Here is a 24,160-nt window from a genome sequence, read left to right on the forward strand (position 1 = left end):
AAACAGCAGCTCCGGTGGAATTCAAAGTTTGACAGAAGAACATTTTCTGTCCACTTAAAGGGCTTTTCCTGAGGCCCTCTGCCTGTCTCCCACTCGATGAATGCTCTCTTTGTTCCCACCAAGTTGACAAATGCCAGCGTTACAGAATAAGGATGGCATTTCTGCTGTGGTATTAGGGCTGAGAAAGAGGATTATTCTGACCAGCACCGGCCGGGAGGCAGCACACAAGGGAGGCTGCGCAACGCTGTTGTTCGTGCGATGACAAGGAGACCCTTGAAGGCCGTGGCCAAGACTGAACACAAGACCTGTGTGTGGGGAGACGTGCGCGTGCACTCGAGGCAGTGTCCCCAGCCAAGTCCCTGGCCCCGTGGCACACCTGTGTCAGCTTCCTCCTGAGCCCTCCTCATTATGCCCGAGTGCACAAAGAGGCAGCTGCACTGGGGCCAGGGACAAGGAGCCTGCCGTGCTGGCTCAGCCGGGGAGACCGGAAACCGGGACAGGCCGCTTCTTTTGTCGCCTTTTAAAAATCAAGGGTTTGTGTTGAGCCTGCAGAGGATAATGAGCCTCTCACCAGGCACACACTGAACTGCACATCCCCCTGAAACACAGAGCGGATAAAGTTAACTGGTCCTTGGAAAGACTGAAAAAAAATAAATCAGGGGGCTAGAAGACATTTGCTGCTGTGCCAGCCTCCGCACAAGAGTCTGAATCCATGGCTTACCAGAACAGCACAGCCTTAATGGTATTCCTTGATTTGGGAAAATAACACCCTTAGACTCAGAGACCTTATAGTACATCAGGTGGGATACACTTGTTTCTCTTAATCTTCTATTTTATCATTCCATATTGATTTCTTCATTTTTTGCTTAAATCAATAACACTGCTGAAATACTCCCATGAAACAGAGAGGACTACCTTAATATCAAAAACAAAATCAAGGACTACTGGTAAAGTTTTCTCAATGGTTTGGATTTTTTTCTTCCCCTCCAAGATCAAGGCAAATTCACTCCTACTGTATCTCTTGAAGCAGAGCAGGCGTGAATCTATCCTTAGACTAGCTTCTCTCAATGGAAAGAGTATCAGGGTGAAACAGGAAAGGAGAAACAATAGCAAAAGGGATAGAGGACTGCACTCCTCCCTTCCCCAAATCTTCATCCCACCTCTCCAGTCACTTTCTGCAGCAAACACTATGGCAAGCATTTTATAACAGATGCTTCTTGCACAATACCCTTTCAAAAATGAATAGTTTCTTAGCCTTGAGCAAACAACAGAGACAGCATCTAATAAAGACATTTTGCAGTGGCCTGTTCACTGTCTGTGTCAGGAAGACTGCCTTAGACTTTAGAAAAGTTGAAGATGGCCTTGGTCACAGACACGTTCCCATGAACGTACTGAACGCAGCACAAAGCCTTGTCATGCCTTCTGTGCCCTACAGCCCCTTGGTGGATCCTCTGCTCTCATGAGGTTTCTATTAGAACATGTATTCATCCTTTCTATTGTTTGATAATGAGTTTTTCACTTTACTTGCCTGTGGGTATTAAAACTGTCTGCTAGGACAAAAGTGGAATCAGATATTCTGAAAAGGGTGATGAGGAGAATCTTTAAAATAGAACTAGCACCTTAGAAAAAACGCTTCTGAACATGTGCAGTAGCTGATTACCACAGCTGTCCTTCACATGCGCTTTCTGGTGCAGCATGTTCTTCACTGGTAAAAGATCCCTAACTTGGTGGTGGATTTTGGTGTCGGTTTGGTTTTTTTCTTGAAAAAACCTCTCCCTTTGGGGAGAAAGATTTATTTACTCTGTAAGACCTGTTCATCTCCCAGTCCATCTCCTGATGTTGCTTAGGGTCAGTATATATCAAAGAATATGGAACTACCAGTTGGCCTCAGGCTACTCCCCCATTTTGGGGGGTCAGCAGCTAGCAAGAGATCTGGGGTACTGCCAACATCACGTGCTCAGAGCAGCCCAGTGTGAGCCTCCTATGGTGACAGCTACTTCTCTGTACACAGGCAGGAAAGTGGTGACTTTCAGGAAGTGAGATTTTCGGTATCCATGATAAGGAAATTCTGTGTGTGAGTGTCTTTGACAATAAAACGCTTAAATATAGGAAATGCTGTCTGGGGCCACTGTAGAAGCACACCGTGAAGGTTGCAAGTTGAATAGTTTTGCTTTTTAAAGAAGGAATAGGCAAAGAGGTAATGAAAAAAAACGGGAATAGAAATGTCATCTACTTGCATTAAAGGAAATGGTGATTACAACTCACGTGTTTAGACGGTTATCATTTTGTTTCACTTTTCGGACTATATTCTGGTCAAAACAGAGTTGCCACTCAAAATTTTTAACAGCAACGATTATCTTAATCTCAAAGTTCCTTCTACACAGCTGTACAGAACAAGCCTAAAACATAGGTATCCAAGAGACTTAATTTCTTACAGTACAGCCAGGCAGCCTGATGAGTCAGACATGAGTTTCCTATTTCAACACGCAAGGGATTTTATTTCTCTCAAAAGCCACAGTTATGGACCAAGACATACAACATCCATGGCCTGATTCAACCTATGAACCCTTCTGCTTCCTAAAAAGTTTCAGATAACAGTCCTTCTCCTGGCTTGTTTTGTGACAGATTAGAAAAACAAAATAATTAGTAGTGAAGAGATAGAGTCAGTTAACTAACTTTTTTGGCAGAATGTGAATCACTGAAAAGGCTATACATTTTATTCTGTATCTTTTCTGTGCATCAGTCATCTCCTAGATGCCACTTCTCTCCCTTCAGTCTAGCCAGAACTCTGATGCGAAAAGTCCTCTTCACCCAACACTTTGACTATGTTGCGCTCTCACCCTTCAGATACCTATTAGCATTCTCACTCTGTACGTATTGATTGCAGTCCATCCTTCCTCACCTTCAAGGCACTGCGTATTTCTGCATGTGATCAAGAAAGATATTATGGAGGGAACCAGTTTGCCTCAGTTCCTTTTTGTAAGAGTTTCAGTAAAACTCAAAGTTCTTTTAACACTACAAACATCAACCATAAGTGTCACAAAATGGTTAAGAAAGTTTGGCAGCTGCTGATGCTGTTTTGGTAGCACGACAGAAGTGATTCTTTAGATGATTCAAGCTAGCTTTGCACATAGTGGAAAAAACAGTGAAGGAACACAGTGGAAAAAGCAAATACAACTGCAGGAACAGGATGGACTGGGGAGGGAGGGAGGGATGGAAGAGAGTAGAGGTACAGATTCATACTGTATTATCACAGACCCCACACCAAAGGATGGTCATCTGAAGTATAGGTGTATATGCCTGTAAGTTTTCACTGCAAACCAGTGGTTATGTTTAAAACAGTGAGACTTTTCTGATGCACTTCAATTAAGATGTTAAAAACCTGGTCTTTCATAATAGAGAGCCTACAGTAGAAGAAAACTCTAGCAAGGGGTTCCTCTCAGACACATGCACAGGTGCAAGTGAGCAAGCAAGGAGCTCTCAAGTGATGTCAGACACATGAACTAAATCACATAGCTGGGATTTCGGGGGCTCTTGAGGTGGACAGACTTACACATGGCTGCTGTGGGCAGAAAGGGTGGGTTTCCAAGACTTTCTTCTATGCATCACGCTCATGTGTAATCTGGCAGAATTATTTCTAGAGGAAAGAATACTGGGACCAGAAAAAAGTCTCTTTCATATTATTAAATATAATAAACATTTATGCAGTTTAGGTATCAGCGGCTGAAGTCATGTTTCATTTTTGGGTTATGCATAGCATGTCTTTTTCCAGACTCAGAAAGAATACTGTAATTTAAAGCAGGCTGACTGACTCAATCAGTGTTTGCTGCATGTCATCTTGGAGACAACGGTGTGGGGGGGAAGGTGGAGGGAAGGAGGCTGAGGTGGAGAAAGGGAGGGTGGTTGCTCATCTGGTCTTTATTTCCTTTCCCTGTTTCTTAATAGTTCAAGCAAAGGGCCCATTCCAGCTACAAGCAATGACACTCTTGCTGTGGTATTTCATCTTGGAGGAGGACAGGCCACAGCCTGCTCTGTGTGCTGGTGTCTTGGGAGCCTCCACCGCTATGCTGCTGGGGTGGGGAGGTTGGAGAGGGTGAGAGCAGTCCTTGAGTTGTTTTTGTTACAGTGGGAAGATTTCTAAAGAGGGCCCATGCTTTATCATTTGCATGAAGAATTTTCCTAGCTAGAAATCCTTATAGCAACTGCATATGTACTTGCCTTACCTTCTGCCATGTGGTTTTTGTTTACTTTTTTTAATGATGTATCAGTGGAGATGTCACAAGCAGTTAATGGACAATGACATTTCTGACTACTTTAACCTACTAGGTTGTAGGGAAAACATAAAATGTGTGAAAGAGAAAACATCTGTTAAGCGGAGCCTTTTAAAAAACTGGCTCAAGAGGCAAGGTCAGGTTCACTGGTGGCAGGCCCCTAGCAGTCCTTGTTCAAAACCTTATCTGAGACTTGTGTAACGCAAGGTTCATGAATACTGCTCACTTTTATAGTAACAAACTATACTCCCAGAACGTGAAGTATGCTAGTATTGCCTGTACTCCAGATGAAAAATTGAAGCACAGAGAGAGGTTGTAGTCAAACCAGAAACAAAGCCCAGGCTTGCGGAGGCCCAGTCCGGTGCCATAACCACAAAACCACATTCTTCTCCTCGTGATGCGCACTCTCCCGTTGGATCTTTCTTACTGTAGTTATACCTATTCTTATGCACTGCACAGGATATGCCATGCACAGTTCTTGAATCCTTAAGGATTAGTGGGTAGTTGAAAGAGATCCTGTCTCTTTCAGAGCAGAAGGAAGGAAGAAGGCAGAGTTCTTCTAGAAACATCCTTTCCCCTGAAACTTGTCCTTATCATCTTAACAATATTTCCTTTGCTTTCCAAGAGTTGTTTTGAAGAGATAAAACCTTTACAAGAGCAAAAGCATTTCTGATTCAGCCTAAAAGATATCCATCATTATTATGATTCATACACATATGAAGGGAACAAGAAAAGAGTGTGTCAGTCCAGAGGGTGCAACAAGCAGCGTAAAGTCAAATCAGAGCAAAACAAGACATTTCCTGAGTGCTAACACTGCTAAAGTCGCATTTCATATTACGTTGTGCAATCACATTGAGTTAAAATACTCCCTGCTTTGCCTCCTCCTCTTCCCTACTCCATGTATTCTCAACCTCCCAGTGCAATACCTTCCCCTGCATACTCCCTTTGCCCAGCCCGTAGAGAGCAAAGTGCTCATCTTTTCGCCACCGTCGGAGCCCAGGACAGAGGCTATTCAGGAAACTGCATAGGAACTTGATATGTTTCTTAAAAATTTCTTTCTTATTTAAGGATGTTTTAATATCTGTTATATCAGGTTGACCCTTCTGGGGGCTACAAGTTACTAGGATAGAAGAAAAACAGGTAATGCTTTGGGATGATGCAGTTTCATTTGGAAACTGGGCAAAGAAATTAAAGTTATTTTTAGATATATGAATAATGTCAAAGCTTCTAATTGAAATAAAATTTATTATAATTGCCTCATTAATGTCATCTGAGTCCTACAAATCACACTGCCACAGAGGAAAAAGTACCGTAGCATAAAGCAGGGGTCTCTCCTGACATCCCTGGAGATCAACAGACTTAATTAATGAATGTGCAAAAGTAGCAGATTCCCAGGTTGAGGTTTCTTCTTATGATCACTGTGGTATTCAAGTCCCTCCTGAAGTACTTTCAGCAAGTGTAGCCCAGCAGATATATGACATGGAGGAAAGCCACAACAGGTCCAGATTTACAAAAGGATAAAGGCACCAAAAGACACGGATAGTCATACAGCAGGATTTTGTAAAGACACTTGAGCAGCAGAGGAAGCTGTCTCCCATCAGCACCTACAGTCCTCTTTATATTTAATACAGGCCCTTTCTCTACTCCTCTCTGTAAATTCACACCAAAGTTATATCAAGCTGCACCCAGTACAGCATTAAGCTACAGTAGTTCATGAAGATTTAGTACTAAATGTTTTGCAAGTTGCCATGTCTGCAATTAAAGTTCCTATGCAGCTTTCACAAACAGTTCAAATAGTAGAGACAATATTATCATTCTGCATGTAGCTTGATGCAAAAAAAGTCTCAGATTCTCGGCTGAAGCATAAAACAGAAAGCAACACAAGTTCTATGGTCAACACAAATTGGAAAATTCCCTGATCCAAATCCTCTTTTGAAAATTTGCTTTGACCAAATAGTGGCACACCCAATCTAGTCTGGACAGTCTTCTCATACAGTTTCTTTACCTGGATACTTAATAAGGAAAGAAATACCATCACAGGATCTATTGGAGATCTGCAGCTGCATTTCAACATCTTATTTCAGTCCAAATCTTCTCTTCACATGGAGACTTTGCATAAGCACATTTCAGAACAGCAGTGAAGCAGAAGGCAACATCCCACATTTTGAATGTGTCTTCAAAAAGCACCTGCCATTCATTCAGATTTGAAATAAAATGACCTCTAGTGACATCTGTCTGCCTTCCTATCTGTTTTGCCTCTGGAAGGGTCCCATGACCTAGGGGGAGGTGAGGGGGCTACCAAAGATACTCTACTGCTTTTTAAGGGACAGAAGATCATAATCTTTAGACTTGTCAGCTCATCACTAGAGCAGTGCCCCAGCTGTGCCACATTAGCCCTAGGAGAAATCTGAAACACACATGAAGCCATCTGAGGTGGACCAATTAAACAGGTCCAAAAAATATGAGTCTTGACCTCAGCTTGGAAGAGGTAACACCTGATTATAGCAAGGGTGTGACCCTCACTGCTCCAAAACTCTGATTCCAACTACTGAAAAAAAAGTCAACATATTTAATATGGTGTACTACCAAAGGAGAAGGGGGAGGGAGAGAGGAGGAGGGTATTGCCATTGTATGTTTTCAAGCAATGGAAGAAGAGGGACAAAAGAGTCCACACATCGGGAAACTATTAAAATGAATACATTCCTAGTTTCTTCGTAATTAATTCAGCATGGCCAATTTTGTATCAGAGAAGGGGAGAGAAAGATTTCAACCACTTCCTTTTATCTCAAGCTGTTTGGAAGAATATGATCTTGTAACACCAAGAAGTGCCTCACTGCATCCCAGCAGGCGAATGTAATTTTAACTCTTCCACATGCCTAATTTGATATGCAAATCCCTATTTTCTATTTGACATACTATACTTAAATTATACAGCAAAGACCCAGTTTCATTTAGGCACTACCCATCCCCACTTTCTAGCCCCACCCTCCTTTTTACTTCATATTGCGTTAAATAATACATTAGAAACAGTTTTCGCTGCACAATTTCCTAAGATAATTTTTTTCAGTACGTTTACTTCATTGCGAGAGTTAACATTTGGTTCATATTTTGACGGTTGTCTTCACATGCGTAAGGACCAGAAACCTATTCTTTCCCTGTTCTTGAAATTTTTGGTTTGGGGTTAGGCTGAGTTATGCAATAATTTCAAAAGAAGATTCATTAGGCAGCTATTTATATGCTTGACTAATTCCATTGTTTTCAAAGTCCTATGGGAACAAACGTTAAGGCTGTGATTGGCCACAAGTATAGATAGTCAGTTTGGGAGCTCCTTTACAGTCATTCAGCAAGGAAAGAGTAGCATGCACAGGTAAAATAAGTCCTTGAAGTACAGTTAACCAAGATAATTATTTGCAGCTTTCCTTAATAGAAGATTCAGGCAGGGTTAGTTGAGCTCTGTGGCTCTGAAAGTCTACCAAACACATTAAACACGTGATCATCGCTTGTTACCCTGTATATAACATGGGATATAACTGAATATACAAGCACACTATTTGAAATTCTATAACCTGGAAATTTCATGTGAGTATTAAGCAAAAAAATATCTGAGGTTAGAATTGTGAATGCAAGAGGAGTTTCACCTTCTATTAAGGCTCCACTAACAAGCTTCATCTAGAGAGAACATGTGTCTGTGCAATACACTACGCGCCCAAATTTTCTTCTGTGAAAAGGATTGACTGAAAGTTTTGTGAGTGTTGTTTGCTTGGTATGTTATAATAGCGCTTAGATGGCCCACATGAAGTTCAGGGTTCCATTATGCTACACAAACTACATCACCATACGTAGCACAAAGTGATTGTACAATCCCATAAGAACCACCATTTGGTGGGGAACAGCAAAAGGACCTCTCCCCACCCCCAAATGAAGAGCTGAGGTACAGTCTGATTACATGACCTAACCAAGATCAGACAGGAAATGTGTTGGGGCTACATACTCGATCTAAGTTTTGGAAGTCCAACACCAGTCCTGTCACCACATGACCATTCTTCCCAACTATTTTTCTGTTACTCTGCTTGCTTGTGTCAATACCTGCAAGCCTTTTTTTATTAAGACACAGGCCTATGAAAACAGCATACTGTTATTTAATCAATGCAGTTGTTTCCTCAGACTGTATGGTACTGAGCTTTTACATGTTTTCTATTTCTATACTAGCTGTGGAGTGATGACTAGGATTTGCAAAGAAGGAAACCCACACTATCAACTTCTCAGACCATTCAGCGTTTAGTAATCGACACATCAAATAGTAACTAATATTGGGCAATTCTGCAAATATTATGCTTCAAACTGACTTAGCATAGAAATTAGTATTATGTATCTTTGGCCCAAGGATGATTCTAGTGATCAGCTCAACTAGGCATTTTGTAGCAGAAGAAAAGCCTTTGTTCCAAAAAGCATGGCTAGGATTCTGGAAAATCTGCAAAACCAGATTTTGATTTAAATGTTAGAATGTTTGCCAAGCCAGCTTCTTGGATTTCTAGACTTTGATCAGCATGTCCATGACAACCATGCCTATTGCTTTAATCATCATCAGAAACCATGTGCGTGTTATTAGTAACAAATACTGCCAAATCTTACTCTTGGTTTACCATTGCGGAAATGAGATCAAAATCGCAGTTAACATACAATATGTTGACAACACTGATTTTTCAAAAGCAACCAAGAGATACATACTCATATATTGAAATGACAAACATAAAAATGGTCTTCTGCCATTTCAAAATTTACCTATAAAAGGTCATTGATACAGCTTAATCAACATACTTTTAAATGTTTCCCAAGGAGAAAGACTTGTGGAATGAAAACGTTTGTAACAGCAGAAATAGGGTATTTGTTCAAGCAAAATAAAAAGACTAATGTTATTTTGGACTGTATGCTACACATACTCACATCTTTTGGTTAATGCTCTGCTACTGGAGAATTGTGTTCCATTCTGAACACCACCCTGCTAGAAAGACACTGACTGCAGGGCAAAGAAAGTAGAGGACTACATTTATGCTTGGTAGAGGTACATGCATGAAAATGAAATAAAGAAAGGAAAAATGTGTGTAGGAGCAAACTTATGTATACGCTTGACTGTGAAATTATTGTCCACATAAGGTGACAGAATATACTACTAGCAAGAGCACAGTGTATGGTGACCCCTGGAGCAGCAAGCAGATGCACAGAGAGCCTAAGCAGTCTTACCCGCTTCTAATGTTATGTTTCTTTGGGAGGCCAGGCATCAGCTCCAGCAACTCATTCTCCCCTTTTCCCCACTACAGCACATTGATGGTGAGTAGGGAGGCTACAATACACATACTGCCCTAGAGAAGAGGTGCTGAGAAATCCTAACTTCATCAGATACTGTAAAAATTTCTTTATTTCGGACCTCAGTATAAAGCCACTTCCTACCTTGATCAGAATTTAAGAGCAGAAGTGGTACAAGTGTGATAGAAGGTTTCAGATCAGCAATAACAACTGATGAGCTTTAACTGCCCTGAAGAACAAGCCTGTTTCTATGTGTGCAGTGGTGTAAATTCCTGATGCTTCCAGTGACAATAAAAGCCATACAGTAAACCGCCCAGTCAGAGGCTGAAGTAGCCCTAAGCCTTGTGACAGACAAGGCCCCTAAGAAAGTCCCAGTCAAATAAAACACATACTGGCCTCCTCTGTTAAGCTACATAAACAATTTTTCAAGTTTTCTTTATTTTTCAGCCATGTCTTGCTCAGATATAATTTTATTTGTTATAAATCCTTCAACTGGAATATCCAATACATTTAGAAATTCCATAATATCTCTTGTTCAGTAAATCAAATAGAAGTTTTTATTTAAAGAGTAATGCTGTAATGAAGAGTCTGCTTTCTGACCATTATCCCCCTTTTCCTTTAACTGACCCATGTCAAGTAAGAGTTCTCATCATATCGCTAATACACAAATTATACTAGAGACAAGAAGGCTGAAACAAAGCATTAATTTGGTTTCTGTATCCCCTAGATGCTCTTCCTGTATTGCACGTACTAATTAAAGATGTAGCGACAGTTCATTTAAATACCTCAGAAGTCTCCATAGTCACACATCAGCTATATCATACACCAGCAACATGGACTACACACAGCAAGGAAAAGTAGACAGCTATGTTAGAATTCATTTTCTAAACAAATAACCTCTGTATCTGTTTACATACTGTGTTGATACTCAGATTTAAATGAATAGAAAAGTCAGGAAGGACAAAAACCAAGTTGACCAACCGAAGGACTCCATTTTACGTGCTATTTTAGCATAAGCATGCATGTGTGTCCTCATTCTCTACACAGCCTACACAGAGCTGAGAAAGGTCAGAGCACTTCAGTGAATTTCCCAACACTCTGCAACTTGCTGCAGAGTCAGGACTAGGATGCCAGGACACCCAGTATACCAAATCAGTCCTAATACTGTGTTTTTCCTTCTCTAATTGAACATTTTGGGTATGCTTTTATCATCATAATTTCATCTTTCTCAAAACTATGCACGTAGAGTACCACACCTACCAGTGTCATGCTGACTTCATCTTCCCCCTGTGCTGTACACCTTTCAGCTGTGTAACACAAACTTGGAAGATGAGGGGAAGAAGAGCATTAAATACATTGTTCCTCAGCATTTCACTTTGAGGGAACTCTGTTGTAGTTTATCATGAATCTAGTTTTAAGCAGGGCATGGGGGCGGGGGGGGTGGGGTGGTGTGTTTTTGCTGACTCTGCAAACTGATACTTTGAGAGAATTGTCTGGGGAAGGCAGAGTCCTTTATTATATCCGTCACTGCCAAGTGATTTGGCAGATTCCTCCAGGAGATGCACAGTCCGATAGGTTGAGAGAGAGCTTGGATGGCCAGTTACCAGCAGAAAAGCTCAACTTAAACACTCTTAAGTTCTTATTATGGCCAATTTGTGGTTTTTAGCTGAAGAAAGGAAGAGGGTGAAAAATAGAGGCAGCTGGGTGTCAGTGAAGGATGGAATAACAATGTCATTTTTGTTGCTGTGCCACACAAAAAATACTGGCTTTGTACATCCGTTGGATCTAGCTAAGGCGAACACCTGCACTGGCTAGGTAAACCTGCAAAGATGATTTCATTTGTCTGGAAGACCGAGGTGATGTATCGCTGTTTCACAAATCAGAGGGCAAGGTTCTTTTTGTTTGGCCAACTGCTAGTGGACAGAGGGCCTGGCAAGGGCTTTTACAGAATCCATGCTGCTTCCTGAATTCAGGGCCAAAGGGAATCCCCTTCAGCCTCAGCACTAACAACACCAGTCCAATACCTTTGGTTTTGATCGTCCCCAAAGGCCGACATGTCCTGGCTGCATTAAATAATCTTTGAAATGTCTGAATGAAGATACATATAGCTCTTGGAGCACCATACAGTCACATAGCAGGAGAAATGCTGGGTGCTTTGGTTTTACAGAGTAAGCCTATCAAATCAGCATTTAAAGCATAAAATTGTCAACTCCCCAGACAAAAAGAATGCTAAAAACATAAAAACCTTGTTCACATTACAGTTTGTAACCTAGTTTGAATATTATTTCAAACATGCTAAGACAGAGGTTCCACCAAGCTTTTGCAGCCAAGGGTGGAAACCGGGCCAAAGTCTACCTGGGCATAAAGGCAATGGGACAACATATGGGAACAACAAAATATTTTGCCATTACAAATAGGGGCATAACTTTGCCAGGTTAACTCAGAACATAAATAAATCCCTATATGCAGAAAGAGTAAGAAAAGATAATGCTCAGTGAGGGAATTGCAGGACCTAAACAACAGCCAAGGTTTACTATTAAACACCATTCAAATCAATCTGGGGTGGGAAGGGAATAGGAGATTAATGGTTTAAACAAGGTAGATCCCACATTTTGTAAAATAAGAGTCTTTAGGTTAATACCAAAAGACAAAATGTGCCTTCTTGCTCTTTTTTGGCACTTAGTTAAAAGACACCTCTGGTGAAAACAGTTCTTGCCCTCCAGCTGGATGAGCACTGAGGCACCTCTGTCGCAGAGCGACCGGGTGCTCGAGCACCCTGCCGGGCAGGGCTGGCTGCTTCTGTGCCAAGGAGCAGGCTGTTTCTTGGAAATGTTTATGCAATTCAACTGTGCTGCTGCTGAAGCCAGACACTAAAAGGAAAAAAAAAAAAGAAAGAAAAAAGAAAACATCCAGCCTCAGACCTCTCAGACCATCAGTGTATCTCACTCAGGTTTTGCCTTCCACCAGATACTGTCAAATTTCTGTTTTGTTTGGACCTGAAGGGTGGAGGGAGTTGGAAAGTTGCCTTCGCTTCTGTCAGTGCTTCCTAATGATGTTTCTCACTAGAGAAAATGAGCTTGTTTGTTTGAGAATCCAAATTCCCTGTGGGGCACAGTTTGGGAAACTGAAGATATGGGAAGGAAAATAATATCTGTTAGGGCATAGTATAAACATCCATAAAGCAGAATAGCGAAACACCTACAGAGAATGTTGTCGCTTTGCCAGCAAGCTAATTAAAGTCACTAACTGAGGAGGGAGCTGTGACAGCTGAAAAGTTAAAATAAAAATAAATCAGAAGTTTAGTCTAGCAATTATAACAGGAAATTACCCCCGGAGTCAGGGCTCCTACGTTCTTTTCCTGGTTCTGCTTCTGATTTTACTGAGCAAGTTGGAGAAGCCAAATGTAAAAAGTAGCTTCTAATTTGGAAAGCCTCCATTTCTGATGCCCAGCTGTACACACAGAGGACTTCACCGACTAGCATCTTCAGTGCCCTCCTGTGCATTTGTGAGGGCAGAGCATTTCAGGGCATTGGCATCTCTGAAATGAGCTACCTGACCTGGAGACACCTAGTTACCGGCCCGCTCAAAGTGGCCACCTCTGAAAGTTTCCCCTGTCTGTGAATTGTGGCTAGCGCAACATATTGCTGTGGGAGGCTGGCATTTAAGTGCTCTTTATGGCTGGCATGACATACTGCAGTGGGAGTGTTATATTCAAATACTGTTTGTAAACATTTACAAGACTTCTCAGACACACTCTCTCTGCAAAGTCAGTGCTGTTACTTTTGGAAATAATGCACTCAGTGACCTGCACATTTTCTGAAAGGACTGCTTCTTAGTAGGGGTAATGAAGCTGCATTTCCAGGTCTGACTGCAGGAGGAGTTGAGTGCCACTGAAACTGAGAATCAGAAATAACTCATCTTCTGTTCAATAACATAGCCCCAGTTGAAACTACAAACAAAGTAGTCTGTGACCCCTCAGGAGGAGGGGGAACATGTCTCAATCATGGGAGCTCTCTGTACACAGGGTTCCTATTCAATTCCATGGGAATTTCTAAATGAAGAGGGCATGTGGCTCCTTCTTACACTGACTTGAGTTGTGCTACAAATTCCTCAGAGGCAGAGCCAAATTAAGTGTCCAGAATAAGGATGTCCCCATAAATTGGCATTTTCCTGCCCTACATTCAACTACAATCTCCCATCCTTGTCAAGGGACACCATGGATCAGAAGATTACACTCTGAGTGCCTGCCAGCACTCATTTAGTCATGGAAGTCCAAATGTTTCTCATTATGCCAATGAACACTTTTTTTTCTTCTGTGCAATACTTCTGGAAATGTGTGTCCTAGTGTCAGCTTCATCTTTGCTCTGAGCCAGAATATTTACAGTGACTTGTCAGATTGAGTGTCATGAAGCAAATTATTATAGATGTTTGCCTATTTGTAACAGAGGATGCATGTGACCTTTTGAAGAACAACATTGCTATGCTGAGGAATAAGCATGAAAGAGAGAGAATGTTGTTTACTGACGCTACGGGGAAAAAAAAGGGAGGCCAGAGTAGCTTTGGGGTCCTCCTGCTCCTCTTCTGCCCGCCAGCATGCGGGGTGGAGCGAACTCAATGTTCCTTTCCCACTTGCTCCCACGTGCAACCCTAGAGGTAACACAGCGTACACCATCTCCATCAGCCACGGGAGCTCAAGTCTCAGAGCTCCTGCCAAGCTCAGGTCTTCTGCCAACCACCTGCTTTTTCAACCCATGTTTTCACACAGAAAGCAATTTGGACCTACACACTGAGAAATCGTACAAGCTCCCAAAACAAAAACAACCCCTTTCCCAGCACGATGGGTCATTTAACTTTTGTAAACTTCATCTGGAAACCTTAAAAAAAAAAAAGCTGAGAGGCATGACATATAAATAAATGACAAAGAATCCTTTGATAGGTGATCATACCATTCTGCCACTCTACAGGCAAAATATCTCCCTCTAGGCAACACTACACAAAATACAGTGAATACATGGGCAGTATTTCAACACCTGCTAGAGACTCTGGGAAAATGGGTTCATCTTTACAGCTGTCTTCAGGACAGCTGTATGGGATACTCTCATCTTCACCTTAACATATTAGCATATTACGTACCTTGCTATACTTCTGTTAAGTACAACTCACAGTTTTAGGGAGCGTATTTAGAAAAAATAAAAATGGTATTTGCATAAGGTCATTGTCTACTCCACTAGCTTCCCTAGATAAAAAGGCTTTCTTTAGGGGATGTTAAACATTTAGACATCACAACAGTCCGTTTGAGAATCCCTTCCTATTTTCTTCAAAATGTAGAAATCAGTGAAACCGTTTACCAAGAGCAAGAAACCAAATGAAGCTCATTAAATTAATGATTTCTACTAATCAAAAACATGTCTTTCCTTCCTACTCAATCCCAGTTTGTGCACTCCCATGTAATAATGCATATCTACAAACTAATGAATTGCTAATAGTTCATTGTTTAGAGGCTGTGCAAAGCTGAATTGTAAAAAGTTTTCTTAATGATAGGTTCTAATGGGGAGTAGACAAGGATCTGGTTAAGAAATATAGTCCTTTACTAGTGAGCTACTTCTCCAGATGCTATATATAATACTAGCAATATGTACTCAGTAGAGATGGCCTTATCATAACTAAATGGATATTAAAACTATTCATTGCAAAAAGCACACAGGCGTATTTCCAAGTACTATGTTCAGTGTCACTTACAAGTGTTACAAGTCGTCTTGAACTTTTGAATACTTCTTACAGAAGTAACTCTCAGAACTGTTAAACTCTAGCTTTAACACACAAACTCTTCATTAAGGGAACATGACCTTCATGTCTGCCTCCAGTATCTTTTGCCCAAGGTTTCATAATTAAAAAACCTTACTTTTCTGCTACTCTCCCACACCCCTTTTTGGTCATTCATTGCTACTTCCCTTTGTTTTGTAGGCTCGTCCAAAAGGAGAAGGCCTGACTCCATACCAGGGCAAGAAACGCTGCTTTGGTGAATATAAGTGTCCCAAATGCAAGAGAAAATGGATGAGTGGAAACTCCTGGGCTAACATGGGACAAGAATGTATCAAGTGCCACATTAATGTTTATCCTCACAAACAGGTAGGAGAAGTGCAGACCTGCTGGCATACAGGCTTGGAACTAGGAATGCTCTTGACTTTGTAAAGTTTGGGTAAGACTTAAACAGGACTTGCTGTGGACTACAACATGCCACAAAAAAATTGTTCCCCAGATGAGCTGCTGTTCTCAGTCCTGGAAATTTGGACTAGTCTCAGAGTTGCAAGATTCAAATGTCCTATCTTTCAGTAAAAGTATCTCCAAAACAAAATCTTTACCTGCCTTTATTATAGAAGCAGCCTGTGGGACCTTATAAACTGAGATGGAGTAAAACAAGTTCAGCAGTAGCAATGTGCCTCCTAGTTCTTATGATCCTCTTCATATTTACACCAATTCAATGTTTCATTCCACTGGTGTCAGTGGAGTTACTTCACATATGTACTACTTTTTTCACCTGTTGAAATAAGATTGGATTTGGTCAAGGGGCTATGTCTATTTATAAAGATTAGTGATAAAAGAACAAATACTAAGATGACTCCTGCCTACAGCATTCCTTGATTAATGACAGTAAAGGAAGGCAGTCTGGTTAAAGAGAGGTTTCTTGGTTTCCATAATACCAAGTGATGCCCAAGCAAAGAACTTAAACAGAAAGCCTTTTATTGAGCTGAAAGGGTCAAGTCTAAGAAGTAGCTCTGCTAGGAAAGCTATATCTGCCACCCTGTCACCCATAGCTCACGTGCTACACACAGCCTTCCTTCCTGCTCCCTACTGCAGTTGCATCTATCCCTTGAGGTAGTTTCCTGCATTTCCAACTCACGATGGGAAAACTGACTGTCAGTTCCTGCTCGTATCCCACCAAAATTGGTCACAAGCAGTCAACCAGTTTGGTGGTCTTCAGTGGGAGACAGATGGACCAACTACATGAGCTCATACCCCTTGTTTCCCTGACAAACCAGGCTACAGACTGGCTGTCAAAGCTGAATTTTCATGCAGAAAGTCACTTTTGACAACCACATGAAAAATAAATTCGGTCATCATGGAAAAAATTGAGGGGGATTTCACAATATTGCAGAAAATTGTTGTGGATGGAAAAGGTGAGAATTATTTTAAAAGAATTTGGGAGGTGTGATTTGCCTCAGGCATAATTCATCCTAGCTGAATCTTCATAATAAATAGAGCTCTGCATGGCTCAGATTACCTGCTGCCCACTCAGAGAGACTGCTCAAACCATAGACAGATCATTTGGATGTACTTGCAATAGGTGCAAAGGAAATTCCATCAGGAGTCTTAGGTGTCTCATTAGTTACCCAAGTGCTTGCAAAATTCCTATAAAAAGCTCTTTCCATGGGCTCATAAGGAACACTTCATACCATTTTATGAAATTTTGGAGGGGAGGGTGTCAGGAGAAAAAAAATCCTGAAGGAGGATACTGCAATTTTATTATGATGAAAAGACAGAGGAATATTGAAATTCATTGCAACAAGCAGGAAGAGGAGACAAATAATTTTATTAAGCTTTATCCCACCCAGGAATATCAAATCAACTATATTTTCTCCTCTTGTACACATATGCATATTCATCTAATGCCAAGGGCAAGATTTGGCTTAGTCTCTACAGCAACATTGCATTCCAATATGCAGCCAAAATATTGATTTAGAATTGCTAGTACCTTGAAGCAATATGAATTGCAGTTAAAATGTAGTGTTTGAAGCCTGCCGCGCTTCTGGCAGAAGCCTTGATTTAAACTTGACATACTTCACTACAAGATGATCATCCCTTCTTTCTATCATGGGAGTTTTTCTACTTTACAGTGAACTTGTACAATTCCCTGGCTGAGCCAGTGAATATCTTTGTTTCTGTGGTCAGTTGAGATGATGTGATCTATTCCCCTTTCTCTGGGCTAATGCCACTCTGATTCCAAACCTAAAAACAAGAGGTCCTCTTTAGAAACTGCAGTCTATTTCCCTGACAAAACTGTGGCTAGAAACTATATTGCAAGTGAGAAAAAGCAAGGACCTCTTTTTTTGTGGAAGCATCTATATGGAAGGAAAGCTAAGCAATTTTCTTTCACTAACTTATATAAGGCAATCTCAAAACTTCCAACATCTCTCATTCCTTGCCTCTGTTTAGACGGCTTGTGTAGACAACTGCACCAAAATCCAGACTGAGCAATGAAATCTTTTCATCATATGCATAGAAGTACAGTCTTGAGGGTGAGAGAAATTACAAGACACTGATTTATAACACAATTTCTTTCCATCATTTATGTTACTGTTCAAAGGGTCACAAGAAATCGCTCAAGAGGTATCCCATCTACACTATATAAGAGACTTGGGAATATTTATATTTTGTAGTAAAGAAGGTTTGCAACCAGTCCCTTGGGTAGAGTTGCCCCTCGTGGCAGGGCTAGAAGAGTCTAATGTGCTAAGTAGTACTAAAGTCAAAGACATACTGTGGAAGGGTTGCAGTCTACAGTGCTTCTGTAAGCTGTGCTTGCCTTGGAGCCACATACATGGTGCTTTCCAAGGAATAATCACAGCATGTGCAGTGCTGGTTTCCACAGCTGACCTCCATCACTATGTTTCCACGTCATTCCCTAAGGACACCATAACTCAGAATGTGGAAGAGCTTTGCTCTTCTTCTCTATCCATGTGTTCATGTTCCACCAGCAGGTATTGCAGCTATTTGAAATCTTCAAGACAAGAGTCCATTTCAACTAGGCTTCCAGATATAAATAACTTGCAGCCAGTCACTAGTGCTCTTTCCCAAAATTTGAACTTACAACTTCAAGTTGAAAGATTTTATATCCTGTTGTCTCTGCCTCACCTCTATCAGCTTCTATTTCTCAGTGTTACTACCATCATTCTTTCTATTCTTTTTCATTCTTCCAGAGGTGCCCTGTGCTGCTTCCGATTAAACATACCAGCAATAGCCAGACAGTAAAGAAAACGGCATCAATTCATGCAGAGCCAGCAGCAAAGGAGAGCTAACATAGACTACATGAGGTCAGCGCCGCTTCTTGACAGAGCCTAGCATTTGCTAACCCATACACATTTTTTGTCCAAGCATCCAGCTCCACACCAGACTCTCTGTAAACATTTATCAACATTTATCTGTGTGGTGTTATTCTGCATCATTTTGGAAAACGTGCTCTACCCCATCACCAGTACTCTTACACTAATGACTATATTTTGTAAAAGCACAGTGAAAGTTATTTATTAGAAGTGCAATATTTCTAGTTTGAGAGTTAAAGCACAAAAAATCTTATTGTGCACATAAGATTGTTTTAGTTTTTTTTAATTGGCACTGCTACACCACCTTAACATTTTCTGTATATATTTCCTATTTATTCTTTAGATTTTGATTTCTATGTTGGCACCTACCACAGGAGAGTCCTCATTCATGTTTGAGTTCCTATGCACTTCTAGAAGTTTTTAGCAATCACTTCCCCCCCCCAGTGCATTAGTGGATGTCCTCAGCTAATTACATGCTCCTATTGCCTTCATTATATGGGATCAGAGTATTTCCACTCTCATCTGAGTCTTCCATTAGACAGTTTTTCCAACTTAAACAATTCATCTAAGAAAAGATGCTGCCTCTCCCTAGAAGCCATGTGTCTCTTGTGCCATTTTAACTCCATTCAAGAATAAGAAGTCAATATTGCTTTGTAGTGTCTATTCTTTCACTGCAAACTATGTCATGTGATCATAGTACACGTAATCCGTAAGTGGATTATTTTTTAATTTAACAAAACCCGGATGAACTGTTGAGACAGAAGTTCAACCTCCATTCAAGCTCAGACAGTATTTACCTCTAGTGAAATAAGTTACTTGTACTTCAAAACAATTTTGTCAATATTTCGTTTCTGTAATGTGTTGGAAATTCATTATCTTACTCATTGCCCTACTGTTTGATGAATATATCATTACAGCTTAACAGATCAAAAAAGTTATCTTGAATATAATTTAAAAAATTAATGGTCATTTTATCAGCAGATGTAAATCACTGTTGGTTCCTCAACATTAACTACCTCATGTCAAGCTACAAGAGCCTCCAAAACTACAAAAATTACTTAACTGCAAACAACTCAGACCATGTCTAAAACCAGTCAGGTGCCACATTTCCCTGGTGAGGGCATATTATAAAAGTCTCCATTCACAATAGTGTTACAGAATGAAAACTCATACCAGATCACATCAAACTCCCTTATTCCACATCTGATCATGGGCAGTAGGGGACACTTACAGGAAGATGTGGATATAGTACAAGACACAGCAACCACCTACAAGGATACTTTTTCATCCTCTGGTATTACTAAGTAAGGAACTCTGCATTACCCTAGTTCCTCACCAAATAAAACAACCTTTGTAGAGGCTATTCAATAGCTGAAATATAACCACATGGGCCACCAAGCTTTGCTACATCATCCTAAATATTGGAGATTAGGATGCTTTTGTCCAATTTAGGAAAAAAAAATTAAATCCTTACATTCAGGATTGCTTGACATTCATTGCAGTGCAGTAGGAGCTTATTCTCAATTCCCAGGCTTGCCCTTTTCTCCAGTCCTCATCTCTATCTCTCATCTTCCCCAGTTACTTTTCTCAATCTATGGACTTTTCAGTCCCGTAGGGCTTGTCCACATTGTCTGAAGGGATGGTTCGTGCTTGAGTGCTCCCATCTGACTGTCTCAGGCAATAATATCAGAGTACTGAAGATAATCTCTCCTCTGGATAGCTCTGGGGTAGGCATTCAAGCACATATGCTGGGTCTGTGAATGGCTTGTGCAGCTATGCTCAAATCTTGATTTCCTGTGCATACCTTTCGTTAGTGGTCCCTGGAGAGGAGAGCAGCCACACTTCCCTGCCACCTGCTCTTTGTTCCTGGAGGCTTGTTTCACTCCAGGAGATGATCCTGTGCCAATTCCCCACAAGGAATGTCTCAATTCAGCCCTGCGCTCTTACTCCACATACCCTATCTGTGAGAATGAGCTTTTAAACTCTCTGGAGTAGGAAAAGTCTTCTCAGCAATTTTACAGCTGTGTATATACTTCAGAGTGCTCTATAAATACAGCTCTAAATCTCTGCATTTAAGAGAGATGGTGGAGCATGTATGACAAGTAGTAACACAAGAGCCTGATAGCAGGGCTGCTGCCATTCATTCCCCAACTCATCCACGGAGTGGGGAGTCAGGTGGCTTTTGCACCTGAGCTGCAAAACTGCTCCTTGTCCTAAGGAAGCTCTGCATGCATTTTTGGATTTGTGACTAAATTGTACCACTGTGTTCCTCCTTTTGCATTTCCACTACATCCCTCAAGCAGTAAACCTCCCTGTGGGAGTCCTTACAGGAATTCATAGGACATGGGGCAAAAGTTGGAGGCCAGTTGAGCTCAAGCCTTATTGAGGAATAAGAGACCAAAGAACTACCCTGACAAAGCTGCTCTGTGCCTATTCCAAAAGCCATTTCCTGGGTAGTTACTTTAGCTACTCTAAACATAAACAGAAGTCTCAGATGGGTCTTAAACCTATCTCTTATTCTTCCAAGGAATTTGGATTTTGGAGTTGTTTATTCTCCTTCTTACCCTGCTCCAGCAACGAAGCCAGTCCTTATAGCCATTCACCAGCATTCTTGGCACTGTAACAGCCCAGATGCCAAGCTTTGAATTCTCATTTTCTTCGCCCGCCTGCTACAGCAGCACCATCTGCGCCTGTGGTTGCTTCCTGGCTGGCCTCTTATCAAGGCTTCTTCTCTGACTTTGTGGCTAACTCCAGTGCTGTTTGTGATGACAGCTGTTGCACTGGTGCAGAACCAGCCATCTGGTGACTGACTTGTCCTCTTGGACACTATTTTCTTCCAGCTGTCAGGAATTTACTGTCAGACTGGAAATAATTTGGTATGTAAATACATTCTTCATGTTATCCAAGCTATTACTTCCATGGGCAATGCAGTGATCCCACCACAATTCCCATATCTGGGTGCATCCACAGCCACCTCTCTTCTCTCAGTATGGGGAGGGATGGGTCTGGTCACTCAAGCCCAATAAGCTTCAACATTTTCAGGCCTACAAGTATGATATTTTGACTCTTTAGATTTAATAAACCCTCCCCAGCATGCCCATACTTGTGTGCTCCAGCAGTGGGAATACAGATCACCCCAGACTGCTGCTTCTCTGAACTCTAAAAAGATTTTCTCCATTTAGCTCATGCGGTTATCATTCATTCCTAGCTGGCCTGTCCCAGAGGCATGCTGCTGACAGAGGCTGCTTGCTCTCTCTGAGCATCATGCATCTGATCTGCAGCCTTCTTATCACAGTCTATCAGATCCACAGCAACAACTGAGGGCCTCGTTAACATCCCTGTCCCCCTCTCCAGGCAGACAGACGAGCAGAGGGTCTGCTGCTCAAGAATGCACATTGCATTTCATCCTTTTTCCCCAGTGCATAATTTTTTATTGGACTAAAAATTTACAAATTCATGATAGCATGTGTCTCTTGAGGGAAGCATAGCCAGCTATGGCTCCTTAAGACTGTTAACCTAACAATCATCCTACCAGCTATAGTTGTAGAATCCATTTCCATTCATCTATCTAATCTGTCATTTAATCATCTGATTTGCTCCAATAAGACTTGAGGTAATGAGTCCAGAAAATTATTTATAAGTGTTTTCTTACATTTGAATTTTGATGCAATCCTTTATCCATCAGTGGCACAATCAAATTGTTCCATACAGCAAAAAAATTTCTATCTTCTAAATATAAACATAAATAGCCACATTATTCCATTCTGCTTCTTAGTGGAAGCAATTTTCCTCAAGGATGTCCTAGTGACCTTTTCTCTGACACCTAGCACTTCATAAGGGTGAGGTTTTTTTGCGGCTTTTGTGTTTTTAACTGACTTGTGGGCAATGCAGAGTTCATTCAGTACATGTAGACTGGGACAGCAATAGTTCATAATCAAAAGTTAATTTGCAGGACAGAAATTGCTATATAAATTTAAATTTATTTCAGCTTCATTCCCCTGAGGCAACAGCTTTAGTCACTACCACCAAATGCTTTTCTGGTGGAGCTGCACAAGATTATTTCCACCCGGCAACTACCAGGAGAAAATTAAAGAAAGATGCACAAAAATTAACAATGTAAGAGTGCCCATCCCTGAAGTTTTTACTGAAAATATGGACTGCCAAATCCTGGATGCTTGCATTTAAAAAAAGACAATTAAAATTGAAGTATTAAATTTAAACTCTCCATTTAACGGAAAAAAAGCATACCTTTCCCAGAGAAACATGTCAGGATTTTCTGTTGCTTTAGAAGCTCCATTTCACCTCTTTCTAAGGAAAGGAATTATTTTTTCAGCCAACTAGCCTGTCCCCTTCTCCACACCCTCTCCAAACGCATGGCTGAGTTTTCATGCTACCGGCCTCTCAGCAGCAGCCCAGGACTGTTGCAGCCTCCTCAGCTATTTGGATCTTCTGCATAATTCAGGCAGTCCCCAAAACTAATACACAGCGTGCAGCAGCCCAACCCTGCTGCACCCACCTTGCGCTGACATCTTCTCCTTCCCCTCTGCTTCCACCACGGCAAAGCTGGTGAGAACTGTCCAAGGTCATCCTGCGACAAGGAAGTCCAACATTGATGGACACACAGCTCTTTGGCTGTCTAACATCCTACCCTTTTTGCATGGTGTAAGAAAGGTTGCGAGGGTGTAAGGTTATTAAAGTTCTCCACAATTAGTAACAGACAAATAGTGGCAGGACAAGAACAGTTGCTTCTCAGGGTGTTTGAAGGGGTTTTTTTTGCCTTACGAGAAACTCTTCAAGAGAAAAACAGCAAATGGAGATAAGCTGGGACTTCATTTTATGCAAAAGTTGAATTCAAGTGGTTCTGGGACACAAACCATGCAAGCACACTACCAGTTTCGAAGCCTCAGCCCTTCACTGCCTCACCAGAAACGTAGCCCAGGCTCTACTCAGCTCCGCTTCTTCCAGCTGGCCCTTGGCAACCTGCTTTCCTGCGTTTGTAACCCCTCTCTCCCCATCCTCTGTGTCGTAACACGCTAGTAACAATAACATTTCTGAAATCGAAATGCTTTGCAGGCCAAAAAGCTGAGCTCAATCAACGCAGGGGGAAGCAAACCACGGAGAGCTATTGTTTCTGAAAACCGTCCAAAAACTCTTGGCACTTCAAGGCATTCCCAATGTCCTTTGCACTATTTCCAGGAAAAATGATTCCCAAGGCCTTGCGTATTAAAAAAAAATCTGGCTTATATCAATAAACATGATAACTGCTGTATTTTTTCTCTTTAATCAGAGCACAGCTAGCATGTAGAAGCAATCAGAGCTGAGTCAAATAGCCTGTTTTAAGTGTAGCATTTCAAAACTCTCAAATTCTCCATTGAGGAGCATAAATTAACTCCTGGGACTCCTGAACCTTAGCATCATCTTTGTCTACATTTATATAATGCAAATTCTTGAAGAAAATTTGTGGGCAGATGTTGGTGGAATAAGCAG

General features: G+C 41.3%; 1 protein-coding gene across 1 annotated transcript in view; it reads left to right on the forward strand.

The window, feature by feature from the left end:
- Positions 1–24,160, forward strand: part of ZCCHC24 (zinc finger CCHC-type containing 24) — a 118,580-nt gene that overhangs the window by 85,869 nt on the left and 8,551 nt on the right. Inside the window, exon 3 of the mRNA XM_059821150.1 lies at positions 15,540–15,704. Coding sequence (XP_059677133.1) covers positions 15,540–15,704 — 165 coding nt within the window. The remainder of the gene's footprint in view (positions 1–15,539; positions 15,705–24,160) is intronic.

This window comes from Gavia stellata, chromosome 9, assembly GCF_030936135.1.
Source record: "Gavia stellata isolate bGavSte3 chromosome 9, bGavSte3.hap2, whole genome shotgun sequence".
NCBI classification, from domain to species: domain Eukaryota; kingdom Metazoa; phylum Chordata; class Aves; order Gaviiformes; family Gaviidae; genus Gavia; species Gavia stellata.